This window comes from Herpailurus yagouaroundi, unplaced genomic scaffold (genome assembly GCF_014898765.1).
Source record: "Herpailurus yagouaroundi ecotype Mexico unplaced genomic scaffold, PumYag 162450, whole genome shotgun sequence".
Classification (NCBI taxonomy): domain Eukaryota; kingdom Metazoa; phylum Chordata; class Mammalia; order Carnivora; family Felidae; genus Herpailurus; species Herpailurus yagouaroundi.
The window spans coordinates 23497-47140 of record NW_024423178.1 but is presented as its reverse complement, the minus strand read 5'-3'; the positions used below and the strand labels follow the sequence as shown (position 1 = coordinate 47140).

The 23644-nt window shown below is 35.5% G+C and overlaps 1 protein-coding gene across 1 annotated transcript in view; it reads left to right on the top strand.

The window, feature by feature from the left end:
- LOC121026775 (von Willebrand factor D and EGF domain-containing protein-like) overlaps nt 1-23644 on the top strand; it is a gene marked incomplete at its 3' end in the record, with an annotated part of 79431 nt that overhangs the window by 33582 nt on the left and 22205 nt on the right. Inside the window, exons 3-9 of the mRNA XM_040469550.1 lie at nt 1376-1560; nt 4381-4612; nt 14326-14391; nt 17901-18148; nt 18702-18791; nt 20521-20665; nt 23249-23466. Of these exons, the coding sequence (XP_040325484.1) occupies nt 1376-1560; nt 4381-4612; nt 14326-14391; nt 17901-18148; nt 18702-18791; nt 20521-20665; nt 23249-23466 (1184 nt within the window). The remainder of the gene's footprint in view (nt 1-1375; nt 1561-4380; nt 4613-14325; nt 14392-17900; nt 18149-18701; nt 18792-20520; nt 20666-23248; nt 23467-23644) is intronic.

Below are 23644 nucleotides of genomic sequence, written 5' to 3'. Positions count from 1 at the left end.
TGCCCTTAAGTTCAGAAATTGATTTTGATTGAAAAACACCTCTGTAACCTAAAATTATGTATATATGTTTGAGAGTTTTGTTCAGTTAGATAAATTTGTCCCACAGTGAGGTACCTTAGTAATGATTGGATTTTTCTTTCCCATTTCAATTTCATGGATATTATCTTTATTATAGTGCTTTCCTTCAGTGTATGTAATAGCTAATATTTGGAGATTTTCTACCTACTGTGTCAACAAGAAACTCTGGTACCCAAATAAGGGCAGTTCTCTGCTCCCTATCATGCGAGAGTACAGGAAGCTCAAACAAGAGTCATATTTCTAGGACGTCTCTTCTGACATCTGCTTCTCTCTTTTTTTTATTTAAAAAAAAATTAACTTTTATTTATTTTTGAGACAGAGAGAGACAGAGCATGAACGGGGGAGGGTCAGAGAGAGAGACACAGAATCTCAAACAGGCTCCAGGCTCTGAGCAGTCTGCACAGAGCCCAACATGGGGCTCAAACTCACGGACCGCGAGATCATGACCTGAGCCAAAGTTGGCCGCTTAACCGACTGAGCCACCCAGGCGCCCCTGCTTCTCTCTTCTTGATGGGAAGAGGAGTCTGATGTTCTGCCTCTGTGGGTTTCACAGAAGTATCTCCCAGGCCAAGTGCTGCTAAGACAACTTCCCCAAAAAACTACGGAACTCTTCTTTTTTCTCCTTCAAAACTGTACCCCTGAACCCCATTCCTTTTCCTGTGTTTGGTAGTAAAAAGGTATTCCAATACTTTATCTTAAAAAAAAAAAAGAAAGAAAGAAAAGAAAGAAAAAAGCTTGACAACTTTATATTCTTTCCTGTACTGAAGAATGCAGGAAGCTTCAGTAGGAGGGCATTTTGCAAAAATTAGATTAGCATTAAAAGCTTAATTTACTTTGTTGCCTTTCAGGACTTGGTAGAGATGGATATTGGGGGACCTATAGTTACTGGGAAGGAAAGCAGGTCATGGAGGGTCAGTAATGGCATTCAAACCTGGAAGGCCATCCTCAAGAGGAGGCTTATAGGGGCTGTAACTTCAGACGGAAAGAATGAAACAAAAACAAAAACAAAAACCTATGTCAACAGTGATAACAATATTGACTGTCCAAATTAAATGGAAATAAAATTCTTGAAGCTCAAGTACCTCAAAAGCACATCCTACAGTTTGCTGACTGGATTATTGCCTTTATGAAAAATGGAAGTCATCTTTGACTTACTAAGAGACCCTAACATTTCTGATGGTCTTTATGTGCAGTTGTGGATTATTTGTTTAATTTGGGAAAAGAATCAATTTTAATTGAGGACTAACCCATGTTAATGAAGGAAACGCGTACTTAAGATACTGTCTTTCCCTCCTAGCTCAGGAGTGCTCTCCTGGGGGGCACCAGATTCTTCAGAGCCCTTACCGAAGTGTGCATTTTGACTCGTTGCAACTCCAGCATTCTCCCTTTCAAAACCTGGTGTGTGACCGTTCCCTGTCTCCCGGATGGTATCGGTTTCTCATCTTTGACAGACCTGCTGAGATGCCAACCAAATGTGTTGAGGTATTTCAACTCACTAAGAACTACATGTGCTTTTCCTTATGTATGTTTTTTTTTTTTAATTTTTTTTTTCAACGTTTATTTATTTTTGGGACAGAGAGAGACAGAGCATGAACGGGGGAGGGGCAGAGAGAGAGGGACACACAGAATCGGAAACAGGCTCCAGGCTCTGAGCCATCAGCCCAGAGCCCGACGCGGGGCTCGCACTCACAGACCGCGAGATCGTGACCTGGCTGAAGTCGGAGGCTTAACCGACTGCGCCACCCAGGCGCCCCCGTCGTTATGTATGTTTTCATGAGGGTCGAATCTTGTTACAACCAGTTTATTTCTCACTCTAAAGTATTATTTTGCTTGTGTATCAAGATTGAGTTAATCCAAAGAGGTATTTCCATGTTCCCTGTTCTCATGGTAATAGTAATAGCAATGGTTAATGTTATGCTCATGCAGTCCACCAAGGGTTTTTACCTACAATATCTTATGTGGTTTTTACAATGGCTCTACAATGTAACCTGTCATCATTATTTCCATCATATAGCACAGGAAACATAGATTCTTAGGCGAAACACTCCTACTAGAGTTACCCAGCTACCCAAACACCCAAGTTTTGATCACAGACCACCAGTCCCCGGAGCTCATGTCCTGAACCACACACAAGTAACCTGCTAACAGTAAAATAATGTGTATTCCAAGTACTTCATTTCTTGTCAGTCTTAAATAGAAGGTTCATTCCCCTTATTGTTACTCACCTTTTGTGAATTATGCAGAAGCAGGAATTATTTTCCCTTTTAAACACACAATGTAAAAAAACTCAGTAAAAATATCCAAATTTTAACAATATTTAATTTTAAGTGGTGACATTGTGGCTATCTTATTTTTTCCTTTTTGTTTATTTGCTTGTCACTTTTGTGGCATTTTGTTTGTGATAAACAAAAAAAATCAGAATTTAAAAGTAAAATTTGAAGAAATTACAGGAAATTCACTACATCCTTAAATATTTGTGTTCTTTTTCTTTGGCTGAACTAACTATAGTTGAATCTAGAACCTGACACAAATGTAAAGGTGAGATGATTCCGCTGGGTCTGTGCCCCCATGAGGAAGTGTTCTCTGCCCCCACTCTTTCATCTCCTACTTGAACCAAGGCTTTGCAGCATCGAACTGGAGAAGTGATCTTTTTTTTTTTTTTTTTAACTCTACAGGTTAATACATGTCTGTGTAAATAAATGTCTATTATAATGTTTAAAGTAATTTATGTGAACTACAGAAAACTTAGAAAATAAGAGACATTTAATAGAATAACATTCATTCATTCATCATCCACCCACACAGTCATACCTCCATTCACATTTTTCTGTCATTCCCTCTTTTCATACTGTTCTTTAAGGTTCCTGCTACATGTTAAATTGCATAACATGCTTTTTTCAGGTACCATTAAAGCATTAACTTTTTCCTATGCTGTTGAATATTCTTTAAAATTAATTTTGAACATAATATTCTATCACTAGTGTATTTAGTAAGATTATTTTTATAAGTACAATTAGTGGTTAGTATCTTTTTGATACATATAATTGTTTTTAGAAAATATAATGCTAATATTTCATTTCAGTAGCAGTAGATAAAAGTACCTTTTCTAATAATATTTATTTGTTTTGAGAGAGAGGAGAGAGAAGGAGACCGCAGAGGAGGGGGAGAGAGAGAGGGAGAGAATCCCAAGAAGGCTCAGTGCTGTCAGTGCAAAGCCTGACACGGGGCTCAGTTTCATGAACTGCAAGATCATGAACTGAGCCAAAACCAAGAATCAAATGCTTGACCTACTGAGCCACCCAGGTGCCCTTGTGATCTTAGTTTTTAAGTGGGTAATAATATATCATTAAAATAAAATAAGTATAATAATGTGACAATATAATCCTATTAAATAATATTTCCTATTAAATTCTTATTTGTCTTATATTTTTAAAATTATTATTTAAACACAACTATTAGTCTTTTCCTTTATGATTTCCTTTGCTATTAAGCATGGGGATAATAATAATACTGAGTGCTATAATCTGGCTAATAATTACTGAGTCATTGCTATGTAGAAATTATGTTGTGTACATAATTATGTTTATAGCTCACCATAGTACAGTGTGGTACATTCTGCAATCCACCTAGAACAAAAGGAAAAGATGGATGTTGAGTTCCTGTCCCAAGGTCATGCATTTAGCAAGTGCCTGGGTCCTTCCCAAGTCATATATAGTTTCTTCTTATTTTTCCTGGATTAGTTTTCTGTTTAATTCCATTTTCCATCTGGAAGTGATTTTGCTAATTGGCTTCAAGTGAGGCTTTAACTTCCTTTCTTTCCCCAAATCACCAACCAGTTGTTTCATCACCAAATTGTGAACAGTCCTTTCCTTCTCCCCTGATTTTTGATACCTCTTGAACCATGCATTAACTTCTTACATATACTATATTTAGTAATTTCAGAAGAAATCTCCAAGGTGAGTTTATCTTTTTGCTCTGTATTAAGATAACTTCAGATTCACCTATCTTACCTTAAAATACATTGCTATGATAGTAAGTTATCTGATACTGAATTTCTCTTGTTCATAATACAAAAGTAACACAGAATAAATTTAAATTGAGTAAGGTTATATTAATTATGAGCAATCTACCTTAAATTTAATATTCCATAAAGTTACTTTTATAGTACAGGTACAAGTTATTAGATTTTTTAATGATAACTTAATATTTTAAAGGTGGTTCAGAAAAAAATGCAAAGTTGATTTATCTATCACATGTGAAAATAACTTGGATTTTCAACTTTTGTTTTCTCTATTGCAAAAGATGAATCACTGTGGAACACAGGCACCCATCTGGCTATCTCTGAGAGATTCAGAGACACTGCCTTCACCTGGAGAGATCAAGCAACTGACAGCTTGTGCCACATGGCATTTTTTGTTTAACACTACAAAAGACTGCTGTCTTTTTCAAATCCCAGTGTCTGTAAGAAACTGTGGAAAATTTTTTGTGTACTTACTACAGCCCACTCAAGGATGTATGGGATATTGTGCAGAAGGTAAGAAAACATGAGTAATATCCATGAACTACTAGTCACAACTGTGTGTGTTGCTCTGTTTGGGCCATTCTCTGGATAGGTTGTGTTGAGATAATACAAATCTCACTGAGTCTTGGTCTGCCACTATTGCTAGAGTGAAGCTAAATTTCTGGTTTAAATTGGCCAAATCTGTTTAGGATTTTTTACCAAGATCTTAAGTGAGCCAATATCAGAAATATTTGCTGATGTGACAGTATCAAAGTAGATTTCTTGCCATTCCTCCCATTGAACATAACGATTGAATTTGTTAAAACTTCTTTGGGTTCCTCATGCCCTTTCACCCTTTTTAATTAAAGGATGAGGATGGTGAGTGAAAGATGTCGTAGACTCTGGGTCTGGAGTTCTCTCTTGTCCAGCAAGAGAGCAGATGCAGGATTGAAATGCGAGAGAGGCTAATGTCGAGGAAGAGACGAGACATGAGTAAGGGTCCTTGCTCGTTTTTATTAGGATCAGAAGGCTTACAAGCTTGATGGACATGCACAAAGAGACCATGAAACCATGAACATTAACTCATGGGTGTGAGGGAAAGGGGCTTTTGAATATATGTGGCGTTAGGGGTTTGGGTCAATACAAAACAAAGTCCTGGTGCCAGGCAGATGGTTGTTTACGGCAGGCATGAGTCTGTTTATCTTAGCTAGCCTAGGGAATAAGACAGAAAGAGCGTGCTACCATCAGGGTCAACAAGGCACCTTTCTTTTGCTAATTAGCTCCACTCTGGGCAACTTTGCCCTGCTGCCATCCATAGCCCTCTTTACCTGTTTACCTATTTTGGTCCTTCCTTCCTGTGAAAGCAGCTTTCTGCTATTGTACTATGTTGGGGGCTGCTTCCACCCTGAATACCTAATCTTGTTTACCTCATCTTGGATGTTTTCATCCTGAAATTTCCTATTCCTATACCTTTGTCATATACTGGGGGCCTTTTCCCTGTTTACTAATCTTTGATGCTTTCATTCTGTGGCTTCCTATTACTTTATGCCTTGTTAACCCATGCATGCAAGCTCAGGGAATTCCTAAGCTTATTCCACACAAAAAGATATCATGCAAATGTGTTTTAAGTTATTTCGTCTTTCATTCATTAATATTGATTGAATGTTTATCCTTTGCCAGAAATTATTTTAGGCCTTAGGGTTATGGTAATGAACAAGACAAATGAGATATCTTCCCTCATGGAACTCACATTCTAGTGGAGTGCCTCAGACATAGAAAAATAAACTGGATATGACTCAGAGAATAAAATAAATATCCACGAGTCCCTACTACATCAAGACATGATTAGAGAAATAAATTGATGGAAGAAAGGAGACAAACCTTCCTTAAAGAAGAATTGCAAATATTTGTAGTTAGTATCCCACATAGAATATGGGGCCTAATTCCTTTCATTTTGATTGTGAGCAGTATTTAGTGACTTGTTCCCAAATAATAGTGTATAGAAAGGAAAATACAGTGATTTTATAAGAGAGAAATGTAGTAGGCACTGTATTAACCAAGTGAGCAAGGTTAATATCATGAGTGATAATGTATGTTGATATCAGTTACCTGCTGATAACATGCAATAAGATGTACTTCTCCTTTGTGGTATTCTTCCCTAAAAGCCATAACCCCAGTATAATCATGAGAAAATTCATACAAATCCAAAGTGAGAAATATTATACAAAACACCTGTGAAAAATACTCTTCAAAAGTGTCAGAATCATGGAGAGTCATGAGAGAGTGAAAAAACTGTCACAGATTGGAAAAGATTAGGGAAACATGATGAATAATGCAATATGATGATATCCTGGATTGAATACTGGAACAGAAAAGAATGTTAGCAGAAACTGGTAAAATCCAAATAGACTTTTCAGTTTATTTAAGAATAGAGTCCTAACTGGGACACCTAGGTGGCTCAGTCGGTTAAGCATCCGACTCTTGATCTCAGCTCAGGTCATGATCACACGGTTGTGAGTTTGAGCCCCACATTGGCTCTGTGCTGACAGCACAGTGCCTACTTAGGGTTCTCTCTCTTTCTCTCTCTCTCTCTCTACCTCTCTACCTCTCTCTCTCTCTCTCCCCTTGCCCCGCCAAAATAAATAAATTAAATAAACTTAAAAAAAAAAAAAGAATAGAGTCCTAAGATAAATTTCTTAGTTTTAACAAATGTATCATGGTTTTGTAATATGTTAACATTAGTGAAAGGGTATTATTACCAGGAAAGCTCCATATTATTTTTGCAACTTTTATGTGCATTTAAAATTACTTTTATTTTATTTTATTTTTTTTTAATTTTTTTTCAATGTTTATTTATTTTTGGGACAGAGAGAGACAGAGCATGAACGGGCGAGGGGCAGAGAGAGAGGGAGACACAGAATCGGAAACAGGCTCTAGGCTCTGAGCCATCAGCCCAGAGCCCGACGCGGGGCTGGAACTCACGGACCGCGAGATCATGACCTGGCTGAAGTCGGACGCTTAACCGACTGCGCCACCCAGGCGCCCCTAAAATTACTTTTAAATAAAATGTTTATCACAAACTGAAAATAAAACAAAAAATAAAATTGTTTTTGGAAGCAAAATGTGTTATAAATTAGAGAAAACTGGTCAGTGCAATAGTGATTGACTGGCACAAGGATGCTGTCTCACCCAGAGTACCTGAAGAAGGTCTCTCTGACAGTTGATGAACTTGAGCTGAGCTCTGAATGAGGAGAATGAACCATCCGTGAAGACATATGGGGAAAGAGCATTCTAGGTAGAAAGAACAACAAATGCCAGTGTCCTTAGACAGGTATGAAGATGGCTGTTCAGTGAACTGAAGGAGGAACAACATGGCAGGAAGACTGAATGGATGAGACTTCAGAGATGAGATCAGAGAAGTAGGAAGGGGACAGAATCTGTAGGGTATGTTGACCGTGGTAAGAACTTAGATAGTCATAACTGCAGTATAAAGCCTTAATGGGATTTAAAATAGGTAAATATGATCTATGGATTGTATTTAGAAGACTCCATTGAAGAGGCTGTGGAAAGACAGTGGTGGCTCAAAGGTTGGAGAAGGAGGAAATGGTTTAGACTAGTGGCAAAGAAAAGAGGTTATTGAGTTGGGATGTCTTTTGGAGGCAGAGCTCATGCATTAGATATGAGAGAAGGTGGAAAGAAAGGAACCAAGGACAAGGCCTAGGTTTTTTGCTTGAGCAGCTGAGATAGGAAAGCAACACATTAGTTGGGGAGAGAAAGGAATGGACAGTTCTGTTTTGGCTTGTTATCTAAGAGAGGACATGAGATATACAGACATAAAATGCACAGCGGATTCGTGAGCCTGCCACTGACCATGTTGTTGACTAAGGATGTTGGAGAAGAGGGTAGTTCCCATAATACACCATCATGGAGCTCACAATAGATAATTGAACTTAATGAGTTTTTTGGGTTTTTTTTCTCTGTGCTCAATTATGACTGTGAACTCTTTGAAGACAATGTACCCTTTATATCAAGGTCTCATGACCTCATGCCCAGTACCAAGTAAGGACACAACAAATGCACATTAATAGAAGTGTTTAATAGAACTAGTGACCCAACTCCTCAGATACAAGGAGCTCAAAATGGAAAGAAGCTACATAATGGTGATTTTTTTACTTGGACTGCTTAGACAGGAATGAAGCTGATAATTGAGGGATTTATTCTTGGTTGGGGATGGAGAAAGTTTGCTGATATGGGACCAAATTATGGGAGGAAACCAATATCCCTCTACTATGTTATCTGGATTCCTCCATATGTAGGAGACTGACAATGCTAGGAGATACTGTTCTGGATTAGTGCTCTTAAACTAGGCCAAACACTTGATTTAGCAAACAGTGACAATCGTGTTAGTAATAGCTATGAATATTTTCATCTTGAGGTTGTTAGATTATCCAAAAACAAAAAACAAAAAAAACTACAAATAATAGCTATGGCAAAACAATGGCTAGGAATATACATGGAAACACAAATTGCAATGAGTGGTGTGAATGAGAAGATTAAAAGTTGCTATGGGTGTGCCTGGGAGGCTCAGTGGGTTGAGTGTCCAATTCTTGGTCTTGACCCTGATCATGGTCCCACGATCATGGGATCAAGCCCCACATTGGGCTCTGTGCTGAGTGTGGATCCTGCTTGGGATTCTCTCTCTCTCTCTCTCTCTCTCCCTCCCTCCCTCCCTCTCTCTCCCTCCCTCCCTCCCTCTCTCCCCTTCTGCTCCTCTCCCCCACTCATGTTTTCTCTCTCTAAAATGAAAATTAGAAAAAAAAGTTGCTGTAGATGAGAATACCAAAGGTGAAGGAGGGTGAAATTTATAATGAGGAACCACAGAAGAAAGCCTCTTCTGAGAAAAGGGCATTGACATTGAGAGTTTGAGGGTAAACAGTCCTGGGTCAGATAAAAAGTGTGGGGAACAACATCCCAGACAACAACAACAACAGCACGTAAAAGGCCTTAAGGCAATAAGTGTGGTGTTGCTCCCCAGAGTGAAAGTAGCACAGAGATGTTGGATCGCAAAGAGTGAGCAGAGTATTACAAGACATGAGCTGGAAAGGCAGCAGGGTCTGCTAGTTAGGGAACTCTTCATTTTATTCTGTGCTTTGAGAAGTCTTAAGAGAATTATCCTGAGAGCTTTAGCCAGTAAGTCTTCACATTTCTTACACAGCTGCTAGCCAGCTAAACCTGGTTGATAGCAGTATGTTCAGGAAGGACATCAACTGCTCAGTTAATAGAGCTAATGTTATCCATTAGGAAGGAGAGAATCCAGAGAAATGCACCTTGAGTGGCCAAGGTGAGAGATTTGAAAAATGTCTTTTTAGTATTTTTCAATATTCTTGTCATCAAAACAGTTAATTTTTACAAAATCTCTAATAATATTACCAAGTATATGTGGAAAATTGCATAGGTATTTCAATGGGAAAAAAACCAACAACATATCTACATTATTTTTTAAGAAATATTGATTACTATTAAAAATGAAAACAGAACTTTTATACCACGGAATATCATAAAAGCAATCACTTAGACAAAAATATTGTTTAGAGGGGCGCCTGGGTGGCACAGTCGGTTGAGCGTCCGACTTCAGCCAGGTCACGATCTCGCGGTCCGTGAGTTCGAGCCCCGCGTCGGGCTCTGGGCTGATGGCTCAGAGCCTGGAGCCTGTTTCCAATTCTGTGTCCCCCTGTCTCTGACCCTCCCCCGTTCATGCTCTGTCTCTCTCTGTCCCAAAAATAAATAAAAAACGTTGAAAAAAATTTAAAAAAAATATTGTTTACATTGAATTTAAAAACTCAATACATATAATTTGCATTTTTTGACATGCTGTTAATACTTAAAAAAATATGTCCTGTTAATGTCATTCCCGCCCATTCATTTTCTCAAGTTTGAATATTCAAAAGTATTTCTTTTATTCTTCATATTCATGTCCTCCTACTGGTTTTAACTAAAGAGAATTTCTGGGAGAAGATTGTTATTTTTTACTTTTTGTATATAAGTTATTAATCGATATACACATGAATTATCTTCTCTGATGTGCCAATAAAAGCTTACCTTGAAATACTATTTAAACTTGAATTAGAATTCCTGGATAGCAAACAGAAATGAATCACATAATCCTCTTAAGTGTCTTTTTCTCTTGCTTACCAAGAATCTGAAGCAGATGTTCTGGGCTGATGATGACTTGGCCATTTACAATGTCAGGCTGAGGTCTCTGTGAGTCTCTAGGCTTTTTCTTCACAGTGACGAGATGAAGGTCCAGTTTTTGCTCTTTATGTGCATTTTAGACAGGATAAAAGGGGAAGCCCAAAGGATAAAAAGAGAGCTTGTGCTAACTGGAACTTACCTCCCCTTAAGGAGCTTATTTGGAAGAAGTTTTATCACAACTACTTCAGAAGAATTCTTTGGCTTATCTCTGTCTTCAGAGGCAATCTGTGAAATCTCCTTTTTTACTTGGACATATTTCTGTCACCAGCTAATAGGCTATTGGATAGGCAACAATCCATCAGGTATATTTAGCTTAAAAATCATCAAAACAGGGGTGCCTGGGTGGCTCAGTTGGTTAAGCGTCCACCTTTGGCTCAGGTCATGATCTCACAGTTCATGAGTTCTTATAGCCCTGTGTTGGGCTCTGTGCTGACAGCTCGGAGCCTGGATCCTACATCAGATTCTGTGTGTGTGTGTGTCTTGCTCACTGCCCCTCCCCCTGCTAATGCTCTGTGTGTGTCTCTCTCTCTGTCAAAAATAAACAAATATTTTTAAAAATTTTTGAACATTATCAAAACAGCACAAATTAAAGAAAATTGTCACCATTTTAATAATATATTCTTATGATTTTTGTTTTTTATAACTTACATATAATTTTCATACAGTTTATCTACAATTTCTATAAGGCAAAGAAAACAAACGTTAATTCAAGATTATACTTATAATCAATGCCATTCAAGCAAAAAGATTTATATATGTTATTTACTGAGAAAAGTTCATTGGAAAATGTTTTTTCATATTTTCCATGTTTGTACTTAACAAGGTGGTTATTAGGTCTTTATGCTATACAAAGAGGCATTATATCAATTGGAAGTAGGCCATGAGAAGTTGAGGACATATACTATATACCCTACAGCACCCACTAAAATATGTGTGTGTATCTAATAGCCAATAAAATAGATAAGATACACAAAATACACCTTTTAGAGATACAGAAACAGGTGAAAAGTGCCAAAAGGACAAATAGAAAATAGCAACATGATAGATTTAAACCCTAGAATATCAATAATTATATTAAATATATGTGATCTAAACACCCCAATTGAAAGTCAGAAATTTTCAGATTGGGTAATAAAAGCAACACCCAACTACTGCCCAGAGAAGCCCATGTTAAACATAAAGAAAAATGAGGTTATAAATATGAGGAAAGGATTGACTTAGGTACCACAAATGACAAGAAATCTAGAGTGGCATTGTACATATCAGACAAAGTAAATTATTGAACAAAGAATATCACCTAGAAGACAAAGGGTCATTTCCTAAAGATAAAAGGATCAATTGAACAACAGGATAAAACGGTTCTAAATACTTATGTACCTAATAACAGAATTCAAAATACAGGAAGCAAAACTTACAGATCTTTAAGAAGAAATAGACAAATTTATGGTTCATGTTGGAGATTAACACTCATCAGTCAATAACTGAGCACATAGAAACAAAAACAAAAAAAAAATGGAGGAGAGTGGAAAGATTCTATCAATCAACTTGATCTAAATGACATTTAGAGAAGATTCCACAGATGACAGAACAACCCACATTCCTTACAAGTGCACCAGAAACATTTACCAAGATAGATTACATGCTAGGCCCTAGAGTAAGGAAATTAGAATATAAAAAAAAGTTTGGTGTTAGTAAAAAAAAAAAAACCCACTAAATATACTGTGAAAACAAGAGAGTTTACAGATCTGTGGGATCTGTAAAAAAAAAAAAAAACAAACTCAGTTTATATGTTAAGAAACTAGAAGCAGCACAAATGAGACCCAAAGTAAGCAGAAAGGAAATAACGATCAGAGTGAAAATCAATGGAATAATACACAAAATGAAAAAAGTAAAGGCAGAAGTTTCCAATATCAGGAATAAGAGAGGTGATAAAATACAGACTCTCCAGATATTAAAAGAATTATAAGAATAAAGAATTATTATGAATAACTGCCAATACATTTGACAACTTAAATGAAGTAGACAAATTTCTTGAAATACACGAATACTAGAGCTCATTCAAAAGAAAAAAATAATTTCAATGGCCCTATAATTGTTAAACAAATTGTATTTTTAGTTAAAATCCATTCCACAGATAAAATAAAACAAACAAACAAGAACCCTGGCCCAGATGGTTTGGGAATTCTTCCAAATAATAAAGGAGGAAATAATACCAATTTTACATAACTTTTCCAGAAAAATGAATGGTAGGAACCAAAAAGCTTCTGTAGAGCCAACAATACTCTCAAAGTAAAAGCAAGACACAGACATTCAAGAAAACTATATCCCTCATACATATATATGCAGATGGTATGATCATCTATTTAGAAAATCCAGTGGAATCTACAAAATAGCTATTGGAGCTAGTAAGAAGTAATACTGAAAGAAAAAAGATCAACATATAAAAATCATTTGTATTTCTTTACATACGTACTATCAGGAATTTTATCTAAAAATACTAATTATAGTACCAACTATATGAAATACTTAGGAATAAATATGGAAAAAGATGCACAAGACCTATAAAGTGAAAACAGTAAAACTTTGCTGAGAAAAATTGGAAAACTTAAGATAATGGAGAGATAAACCATGTTTATGGAACAAAGATCAATGTTAAGAAACCAATTCTCAAGGTAATTTATAGCTCTAAAACAGTCCTAATCAATATCTCAGCAAGCTTTTTTTTTTTTTTTTTTTGGAGATTGACAAATTTTCCTAAAATTTATATGGAAATTCAAAATATCTGCAATACCCCAAACTACCTTGATCAGGAAAAGAGTTGGACAATTTATAGTGACTTTCAGATTTATCCTAAAGTTAATCTGTAAAGTGTTATGTTTGCATCAAGATAGATCAGTGGATAAGAACAGAGCCCAGAAATAAATCAACACACATATAATCAACTGATTTTCAACACTAAATATAGTCAATTCTTTAGAAAAAGGACAGTAGTTTCAACAAATCGTTTATACACAAATTTTAAAAAATGAACTGCGATCAAAATGCGTATAAAAATATAACTCATAAAACAGGTACCTGTGTGGCTCAGTCGGTTAAGTGTCAGACTTCAGCTCAGGTTAGGATCTCACGGTTTGTGAGTTCAAGCCCTGTGTTGGGCTCTTTGCTAACAGCTCAGAGCCTGGAGCCTGCTTCTGATTCTGTGTCTCCTCCTCTCTCCCTGTCCCTCCCATGCTCATGCTCTGTCTCTGTCTCTCAATAATAAATAAACGTTAAAAAAATTTTTTTAAAAGGTATAACAATGAATCATTAGTTTGAGTTACAAATAACAGAAAACAAGTTGAAATAATGTTTAAAAATCATGAACTCTAAGGAGTTTAGGATGTGTCATTGAATCTGAGAAAGAGTTAAATAAGAAGGCCTCAGAAGATATGAGCATTAGAGCACCTCCCATGAGGTTAGCAACAAGAGTCTATACACATTCCTGTAGAACTTCATCATTGACCTGACTCTGCTCTCAAGTCCTTGTCTCTCAGTTTAAATTCTAAATTCTTCCAAGAAGCAATCTGATGAGCCTGTCTTTGTTCGAGTAGTTACCTTTGTTCCAATGAACCTAGTTTGGCATTGGGTTATAGTTATTACCATGACAGCTGTCAACTCATTTCTGTAACCCTGCACATGATTATAGGAGAAACAAGTTCCACAGAAGTGGTTCAAACCAATTGTTGTATAAATTTATGTAAATTTTAGTTTCATTACTTAATAGTGTAGACTAAAATTTAGGAAACAAGACATGAAAGCTTTAGTTGTTTTAAAATATGATTCCAAATTATCTCTATTTGATCCCATCCTGAAAAGGGAAAATTTTATTATAAATAAAAATGAGAATAAGTAAGTCTTAGTCTATTGAAACATACTTCTCCGAGGAATTGTCATTATGTATGTATTTATATCTTTATGCTCAATTGAATAAATATATAAACCTTAACCTTTTGCAGCTATTTCTGATGCAAAATTACACCCATGTGACCCTGATGAAATTGAAATTAGTGGTGACTGTGTTCGTAAGTATCAAATTTTATTTTTTTAACAATTTATAAACTTACAATTTCAAAGTTGTTTTGTTTATTCATTTCTCGAGAGAGAGAGAGAGAGAGAGAGAGAGAGAGAGAGAGAGAGCATGAGCAGGGGAGGGGCAGAGAGAAAGAGGCAGAGAGAGAATCCCAAGCAAGCTCCATGCTGTCAGCCGAGAACCTGATTCAGGGCTCAGTCTCACAAACTGTGAGATCATGACCTGAGCTGAAATCAAGAGTTGGACACTTAACTGACTGAGCCACCCAGGTGCCCCCATTTCAATGGGTTTTTATGTTCTGTAACTTACTTAGATGTTAGTTATGCTATTTGACTTCACCTCAGTCTCGTGACTATCAAAAATAAAAATCACTTTATCCTGCCTGTAAGCAGTAGTCCTGGAATTAGCAAATATATGGAGTTGGGCATGTCATACCCTACAGATATTGGTAGAATTCTTATATGGGGAAATATTTGGCAGTATATCGCAACAATATTAAAAATGTACATATATTTGTCCTCAACAATTCCATTTTCAAAAGTCTAGCTTATAGAAATATTAAAGAAGCATGTAAGTACTCTCTTTAAAACAGCATTTTTCTAATAATATGAAAAACTAAATTTCAAATATACAATAACTGCTGGTGATTCAATATTTTTGGTGTACCCATGATAAAATATTCTATAAACAATATTAAAATTCAGGAATACATTCTTTGATATTAGTAAATATTAATAGCATACTGTAGTTAAGAAATCAAAATATGTAGCACAATCTCATTTTTATTTTCTGAAAGCGATTGCGTTTATACCAAATAACTCTTGAAAGATAAACACCAAAAATGTTAATGGTACTCGTAATTTTTCTCCTCCTTCAAATCTGTATTTTTTTTATTTTCTAAATTAAATTTTTAGAAGTTGTTTACAAACTAAAAAAATCCTATGTCAATATTTCTTAAAATAACTCTAAATAGATTGTCTAATAAATTTATGATATCTACTTAAAGGATGAGAAGAGATTAAAATTATTATTGAAACTTTAGCGTTTTTGCGGGATATATTGGTCAAGTATATTGACGATGATATGAGAATATAATAAATGAATATGGGATTGTTGACACATAATTAACTAAGGTGTTTGATAAAATAAACCATAATGACAAAAAACAAATCAGGAGAGATTATATAATATTTAGATACCAGTTCTAAAAATTAATATGTTAATTAATATGTTAATTAATATGTTAATGGATTTTCCAGCTCCTTTTTCTACTCTTCTTTAAACAAGTTATTATTTTATCTGAAAGTCTCAGTTTAATTAAACACTGTGATTTAAGTTCTTAAGAGAACAAAACAATATCCCTAATAATAGTAATATTAAACATAAAGTATATTTGTTATACTTTATATATAACCTGCATAATAGGTTTGGATTATCTTTCTCATATACATATATTATAGTGAAATCGCTTTTCTTTTCTGAATAAGCAATAAATTTAAGCTATGTATGTATGTTGTACAGAAGGCTTATGCAATTATTGGGAAAAAATGCTATACAAAATCATACACAATCTGGGGAGATAACCCTTGAATGGAAATATTGAATCAAAAGTCAACAGCTTCAGGATAAAGTAGAGAATATGTTAACATATCCAGCAACTGTTAGTATCAGAATTGACAAAAAGGTACAAGCAGAAATAATTTATCTCTTGTTTTTTCAAACTTTTCTTTTAAATATATGTTGACAAAGTTTCTTTCATCTACATTGTTGTGAGCAATGATCTGTTTTTTCACCCAGATAGTTGATGCCATTTAAAATAGTGATTCAAAGTTTTAATTTTCATGAATTATTTTCTTTTCAGTTATCTGTCATCTCTTACTCTAAATAATCATTTCCATAGATAGTTCTTCCCTGTTTGGAAATAAGTTGAACTTCTTTTTCCTAATTTATGTAAGAGGAAATTTTCCCTCATATATAATTTTTTTAAAAACCAATGTACTAAAGAGTAGTCTATTATTTCTTTCAAATGTGAACATAATGATTTGACCTCATGTTTAAGATGTTTGGCAAGGTATTTGTTACTTAGATTAGGAGTGCCTGGGTGGCTCAGTTAATCATCCAACTCTTGATTTTGGCTCAGGTCATGGCCTCATAGTTTGTGAAATCGAGCCCCAAGTTAGGCTCAGTGCTGACAACACGGACCCTGCTTGGTACTCTCTCTGCCCCTTCCCTGCTTGCGTGTTCTCTCTCTCTCTCTTTCTCTTTCTCTCTCTCTCAAAAAAAAAAAAACAAAAAAACAAAAAACAATATTTATTACTCAGATTAATTCGAAAAAAATTCATTTGCTACTCGGATTTTGTAATTGAATATCTAACAAAATAGCAAGTTAAAATATCTTAAAATACACAAGGTTATTTTTTCCCTTATATTTAGGTTAGAATCCCTCAGAGTTTTCAAAAATCTATGAGAGGACTAAAAAAATTACTTTTGCAACTATTGTAAAATGACCATGTATATCCTAAAAAAAAATTGTACATTTTAGCACGTTTTAAATCTTGTAAAATTTATCACTTAGATATTTTTCTCTTTTCTAAAACAAAGGAAATTTTAAAAACTCATTTAGAAACATTTTAGATCCCTAAATTTAATCTTACGAATGACCAGAGCTGAAAATTGCAAAGTCTTCCCAAGTTCCTAGAGAAAATTTCAAACATTTTTAACATCAGAAAAATGAAAAGAGTAAGACTGTTGTTTAACACCTGATTTATTTCACTCAACAGTTTAATCAGTCCCGTAATGAGCTGCTCTTTCAACCCAGAGTAATGATGGGTTGAGTTATAAGAGGAAAATAGTAAGCCTTTTGAGTTTACATTATAATGACTTTTTTTTTTATTTTTAAATGTTTATTTTTGAGAGAGAGAGAGAGGAAGCAGGGAAGGGGCAGAGAGAGACGAAGACAGAATCCGAAGCAGGCTCCAGGCTCTGAGCTGTCAGCACAGAGCCCGATGCGGGGCTGGAACTCACAAACCGCAAGATCATGACCTGAGCAGAACAAAGCTGGACATTCAACCGACTCAGCCACCCAGGCACCCCTATAAATGACTACTTTTTAAGCAAGAAATTATAACGTAAAAAAAACCTTAATTTTATTTCTTTGTTCAATCTTTTAGAAAGGGAAATCTTTCATAAATCACTTCGAAGGAGGTGAATTACTTTTATGCTCAAGAGCTAGACTTTTTTCAAGGGTAGACACATCCAAAGTACATTAATATAAGCTTGATGAGCTGGTAAGTTTCTCTGCTATCAATATTTCTGTGATTATTGGGTCAAAAATAAAAATGTGCTGCTTTGCTGATTGCTAGATAATAGTTATCTTTCTGAATGTATTTTACTTTTCTTAATATAAATCCCTGAGCCGCAGTTTTCATGAGCTTTCTGCTTGTCATTATCCATTCTTTAAGATGCCTGATTGATGACAGATTATGCATTTTTTCCCCTCAGGTCAGCAGTTTGTCTCAGTGCCACCACCGCCCCCAGGAAGGCCAGAAGTTGTGGTGGAGCTGATTGAATCCAGGCTTTTCTGTAGGTGTGCTTTTGATGTTTCCCCTACAAGCACTTCGGTGGGATTTCTCATAACTTGGTCTAGGCTTTCTTCTCAAGAAATCAAAGAGGAGCTGAAGCAAGAGACCACAGTTCAGGCATTCTCTCTTTTAGAGCTGGATGGAATAAATCTCAGACTCGGAGATAGGGTATGTTCACATTTTTTTTTCTTTTTGTGAATGTATTGATTTTAAAAAATGAGTTTTTTAACATATCCTAAAAATACCTTCATCCCCAGAATACCAAGCACTAATGTTTTTCTTTTTCTTTTTTCCTTGGCAATTGTGCCAACTCAAATGATATTGGATGACTCCGTATCTTATTGACTACATATGAATATCTGCTGTTACCATTTGCTGAATTATCAATGAACCCTTATAACTTGATGCCTCTTTCTGGTTTTAAAATATGTTTTTATTCTTGAAAAATATTTTTATTTTTTTAATGATGATGTCACTTATCCACTTTTAAATATATCTTAAATACAAAGTCTACAACACTTTGATTTATGTTGAGGTTTGAATAGGTAATATTTTTAAATTGTGGAATTCTTCTCGATTTTCAAGCAAGTTTTCAAATTGTTTAGCTTCTTATTATCTTTTATGCATAATCTACTATAAGTTAAGTACTTAATTACAATAGTTTACACGTATTTTCTCCATAATTGCATTGCTAAATGATTATTCATAACTGTGTTCATAGATATTCTGTAGTGCTTCCATCTTTTTGTTGGAGAATCCACATGTACAAAGCTTAGCCATCGAAAGCCAAGAATTTTTTGCAGGCATTAAGGTATGTAGCCACGGGGATGGATCAGAAAGATTACTTCTCTATCACTGTGTTTTCTATACTGTGATCTGTGGATGCTGGTTCCAAGACCTCATCACAGACTGAACACTGAGATCCGAGAGTCTCTATTTTTGAAAAATTACCCAAATAATTCTAATGCACAACACTGTTCGAGGGCCCCCGTTAATGAACTAAAATTGGAATATACTTGCATATTTTTTGAGAAATAGCTCAAATTAGAATAAAAGTGGGGCACTTGGGTAGCTCGTCAGTTAAATGTCTGACTTTGGCTCAGGTCATGATCTTACACTTCATGAACTGGAGCCCCGCATCGGGCTCTCCACTAACATTGTGGAGCCTGCTTAGAATTCTCTCTCCCTCTCTTTCTCTCTGTCCCTCCCGAATTTGTGCTCTCTCTCTCTTTCTCTCTCTCTGTCAAAATAATTAACTTAAAAAAAATTAAAAATGAAAGCTTTATTCCCATAATTCATTCTATCACATGTCTAAAAGTTAGATTATTGATATTTAGTTAGCATGCAGGTTGGAATACAAGTACCAGGTCAGGTACTGGAGCCTCTGACTAGAGTAAAATTGACCCAGAAATCTGGGCTCTATGAACTGTGAAGATGGAGGTAACTACACAAGGCAATGTCTGTGGTCACTGCTGGTATCATGGGAGGTCCAAGCACAGGATCTGCTGCTATTACAGCAGATGAGCAGTCATCCAGGGAATCCAGAAGTGGTGGAATGAATGGGGCAATATCATGAGGTCTAGGCAGACAGGCACTGTACACCCCCTGTGGTCTCAGCCACAGGACTGGAGTTTGACCTGGACTCATCTCTAGTTCAAGGACAAGATGAGACAATCAATAGATTGTGTGAATAGGACTCAAAATAGATTGTGAGAGCCAAGACAAAAACTGGTCTGGAGAAAGTCCATTTATACACAGTAGGGACCAAGGAAGGAGTGAGAAGAGTAACCATGTTGTCAGAAGAGTATAATCACAGTAGGAGGAGAGAAGAGCTCATACCTCGGGGAGGCAGAACCTTTGGATCTCCATTGGTGAACACTCAGCAAAAAACATCCAGGTCATTGGTCAGCCCCCAGGAGATGTTTCTAATTAGGCTAGTAGGGAGCTAGCCAAGAATTCAGATGGAGTAAAAACTTCCTGCCTCAAAAAAGGATTGGCCCATGAACTGGGATGGGACCAGTCCTAGACTTCAGTAGTTAGTAATCCAACTAAGGAAGACAGAGGCTGCAACATAAGCTTGAGATATTTGAGGTGACAATGATATTTTGATTTATATATGCAAAAATACTTAGATTTCTAACTTATGTTAAGGGTGATATTAATCTCTCAGAATAAACACACTCATTTGTGAGTCAGTAAATGTTAACAAACAAATGAAATCTCTGTGTCTGTGCCCATTCCCCAGTGCCCATCCCAGAACCAGAATCATCAAGGCAGACTCCTACCAGACTGCCTACCATGTTGGGGAACCAAATTATCCCTCAGCTCAGGGCAGTACAGTGACTCCGTGTACTCTGCTATGTGCTAATGTTTTTAAAGATTTGGTTTTAATTGATCTTATTAAATTGAAAATTTCAGGGCTTAAGTTATTACTCCCAGCTTATTTAGCAAAATAGGAGCTGTTAAGAAAAATGCTCTTGTAAAATTTTATCTTAGGAATAAATTCTATTTTGATATGACTACATATTTTCTTATACCAGTTACACCCTGAATTAAGCACTATATCAGAAGATGGGAAAGAATATCGCCTGAAGATAGAGAGCACAGTACCTGTCATTTGTTCTGAATTCAGTGAGCTTGACCAGGAATGCAAAATCTCATTAAAACTGAAAACTGTTGATCAAGGTAATACACTAAATTCACTTAATTTTATTACTGGATTTCAAATAATAATTAATGGTTTTTTTTCTTCTAGAAAAAGTCACTGGAGAGTATGCATATAATTAATTATGTTGTGTGTTTACATCAAATTATAGCTCAGCCATATTAATGATATGGGTCCATATTATTGACTGTCAAAACAGTCTATGTTGCAATTCACATTTATCCCTCCTGGGCTCATAGCATGTATTAAAAAAAAAAAAAAAACAGTGATGAACAACTCCTCATCATCATCTTTTTCTTCCTCCTTTTCATTCTCGTCCTCCCACCTACTTTTTTCTTTGCTTTGTTTTCAGAGATGGAGAGACAAACTGCTCTTTAAGATTTTCCGAATATCCCTAACTAGGGAGGTATGATATGTTATATTAACTTAAATTCAAGCTTATGCAACATGGGTCTCCTAATACAGTCTTTATACTTCTCTCCTTAATGTAAGCTTGTGTTTGAGACCTTTTGTTATAAAATTCTATTTAAATTACAAATTACATAGATTGTGTGATGCATGGCTGCACATATGTCACTGTCACAGCCATATAGGGAGAGATGAAATTCTCCCAAAGGACACGATAGATTATGAGAGGACAAAGCATGGATGGCGGTGATTGGGTTTAGTTGAATTCTGTTTCTCCTCCTAAGACTCTGAGGTAGAAACCAAAGCACATAAGAGATATATAAATTAGAATATGACTTTTAAGAGGGATTCTGTTTACATACCTTTTCACCATAGGACATAAAATTTTATGTAATAAATACACCAAATACGATGCGTCTAGGTCTTCGGGTCTCTACTATACCTAATTAAATCAGAGAAGCAAAGGATAAAAATGTTTGAAGAGAGAGTCCCATGGGAATGATACACCCAGAAAAGAGATGGACGTACAAATAGAAGCATTGGGAGATGCTGTCTCGAGACAGGTGACAGTAAACAGGCTTAGGTAATAAATGCCCAGCCACTCATTCAGATTTCAGGAGCATTGTGAGCAACATTGTGTTTTGAAATTCAGCACAGAAATATGCAATTAAACCCTCTCTCTCAGACTGTTAGACATAATTTTACTTCAAACTATGTGTGAAAAGTATATTTGGTAAATTTTACTACAGCTTATGGGGGAGAATAGGAAGAGGATGATGTTAATATGACCCTTTTCAAACTTGTGTCAGGCAGAGATTTTCTTCAGCTGCAAGTATACTTTAAACTATATTTGTGTGCTCTCAATTCTTGCAGCAAGAAAGGCATTATTATAATAATACAAAAGCAATATATATCTACATTTTAGGAGTTTGCATGTCCCTGCTATTTGTCAGTTAAAAATAATTTCCCTTTTTTTCTAGAGAAGAATTTCTGGATTTCATTCTGGATTTGCTTCATCTTATCTTTTTTAAGTGTATTTTCATTACATATCTACTTCCACAGAGCTCAAGTGGGTATCTCTTAGTGTATTTCCACAACTACTATGCTGCTTTTTCACAGGCTTACAGAGAGCAGTGCTTGGCCCTCATACCATGGACCAGGGGAAATGATGTCAGGGGTTATATCCAAGCCAGATATATTCCACAGTGACTTTAGGGAGCCAGCTAAAAATTTGGATGTTTCTGTTATTTTTTATGTGCAGAGTAACAGTATGCATTTCCATGGAAAAAATGCATAAAGAGGAACTTTTTTTTCAGTAATTTTGAATCTAGTGCAGTGTCCTACATCAGACCAATATAATTTTACACCTGAAAATCATGTGTGGAAGAAAAGACGATAGAAAGTTTTCAACAACAGCTACTTTTTTCTAGATCTCAGAAGGATTTTGTAATTACTAATAAGATATGATAGCAGACTTCCCTTGTTACCGGTTTTTGAAATAATCTATCCTTTTTGTTTACTTACACAAATTCCTGAAGTTCCTTTCTCTCTTCTGTTACTATTTTTTTTTCTAAATTATTGTTTTCTGTCCTTTTTTCCATAGGAAAGGAAGCTTCTCAAGGTTCTGAATATATTGAGACATTTAGGAGATAAAAAGCAATAGAGAGTTTATTACTTGTGTGGAATTACTTAATTTATTTTAATTTTTATATTTTTAAGTTGATGATCCAATAATCATCTGTACTAATAACCATTGCTATCACTCAACGATGGATAGAACATGAGTACAAACCCTATGAAATATTACAGATATATCTGGACCCAAGGCACAATTGTTAGGCAGAAAGACATTAAACTTTGCTTTTTGGTGGTGAAATTATGATTTTTTTGCACAAACAATAAATTTCATATATTGCTTTGAATTTTATGAAGGTGCATATGGATTTATAACCTTATTGAAAATAGTACTATGTATACATATATATTGAAGTTGATTAATTACTTATAAAAATCAAATAGAGTTCAACACCTTTAGACAAAATTTACACCTTCAGACAAAATTACAACCATATTTTTTAAATAAGAGAAAATGAGAATAATATCTCGATTCAATTTTCCATGTTAATCAAGTTATTACATGCTTTTGTTGGTATATTTCCTTACAAAAATTCTCAATGTATTTTTTCACAAAATAGGTACAGAACAGCTAGGCTTAAACTTGGCACTGTCTTCCTGTCACGTGGACCTTCACCAGACATCATCCTGTGCTAATGGATCCTGTAACCATGCTTTTGTGTCCTACACTGCTGTAACAGATTTTTCTCGAGACGGAGATAGAATCACAAACATTGTAGTGGAACCTATAGTTAATGAGGATTTCCTGTGGAACAGCTACATTCCAGACAGCATCCAGGTTGACAAATTTTTGTAATTTGAAGCTTTAAAAAAGCTTTATTGAAGCTTTAAATGATTGAAGCTTCACAATTGAAGCTTTAAAAAAGATATATTTATTTGAGCAATACATCTCATAAACGTTTCATTTCAAAAGTACTTAATAAGTTTTTTTCCATTTTAAATGATTCAGTTTTCTA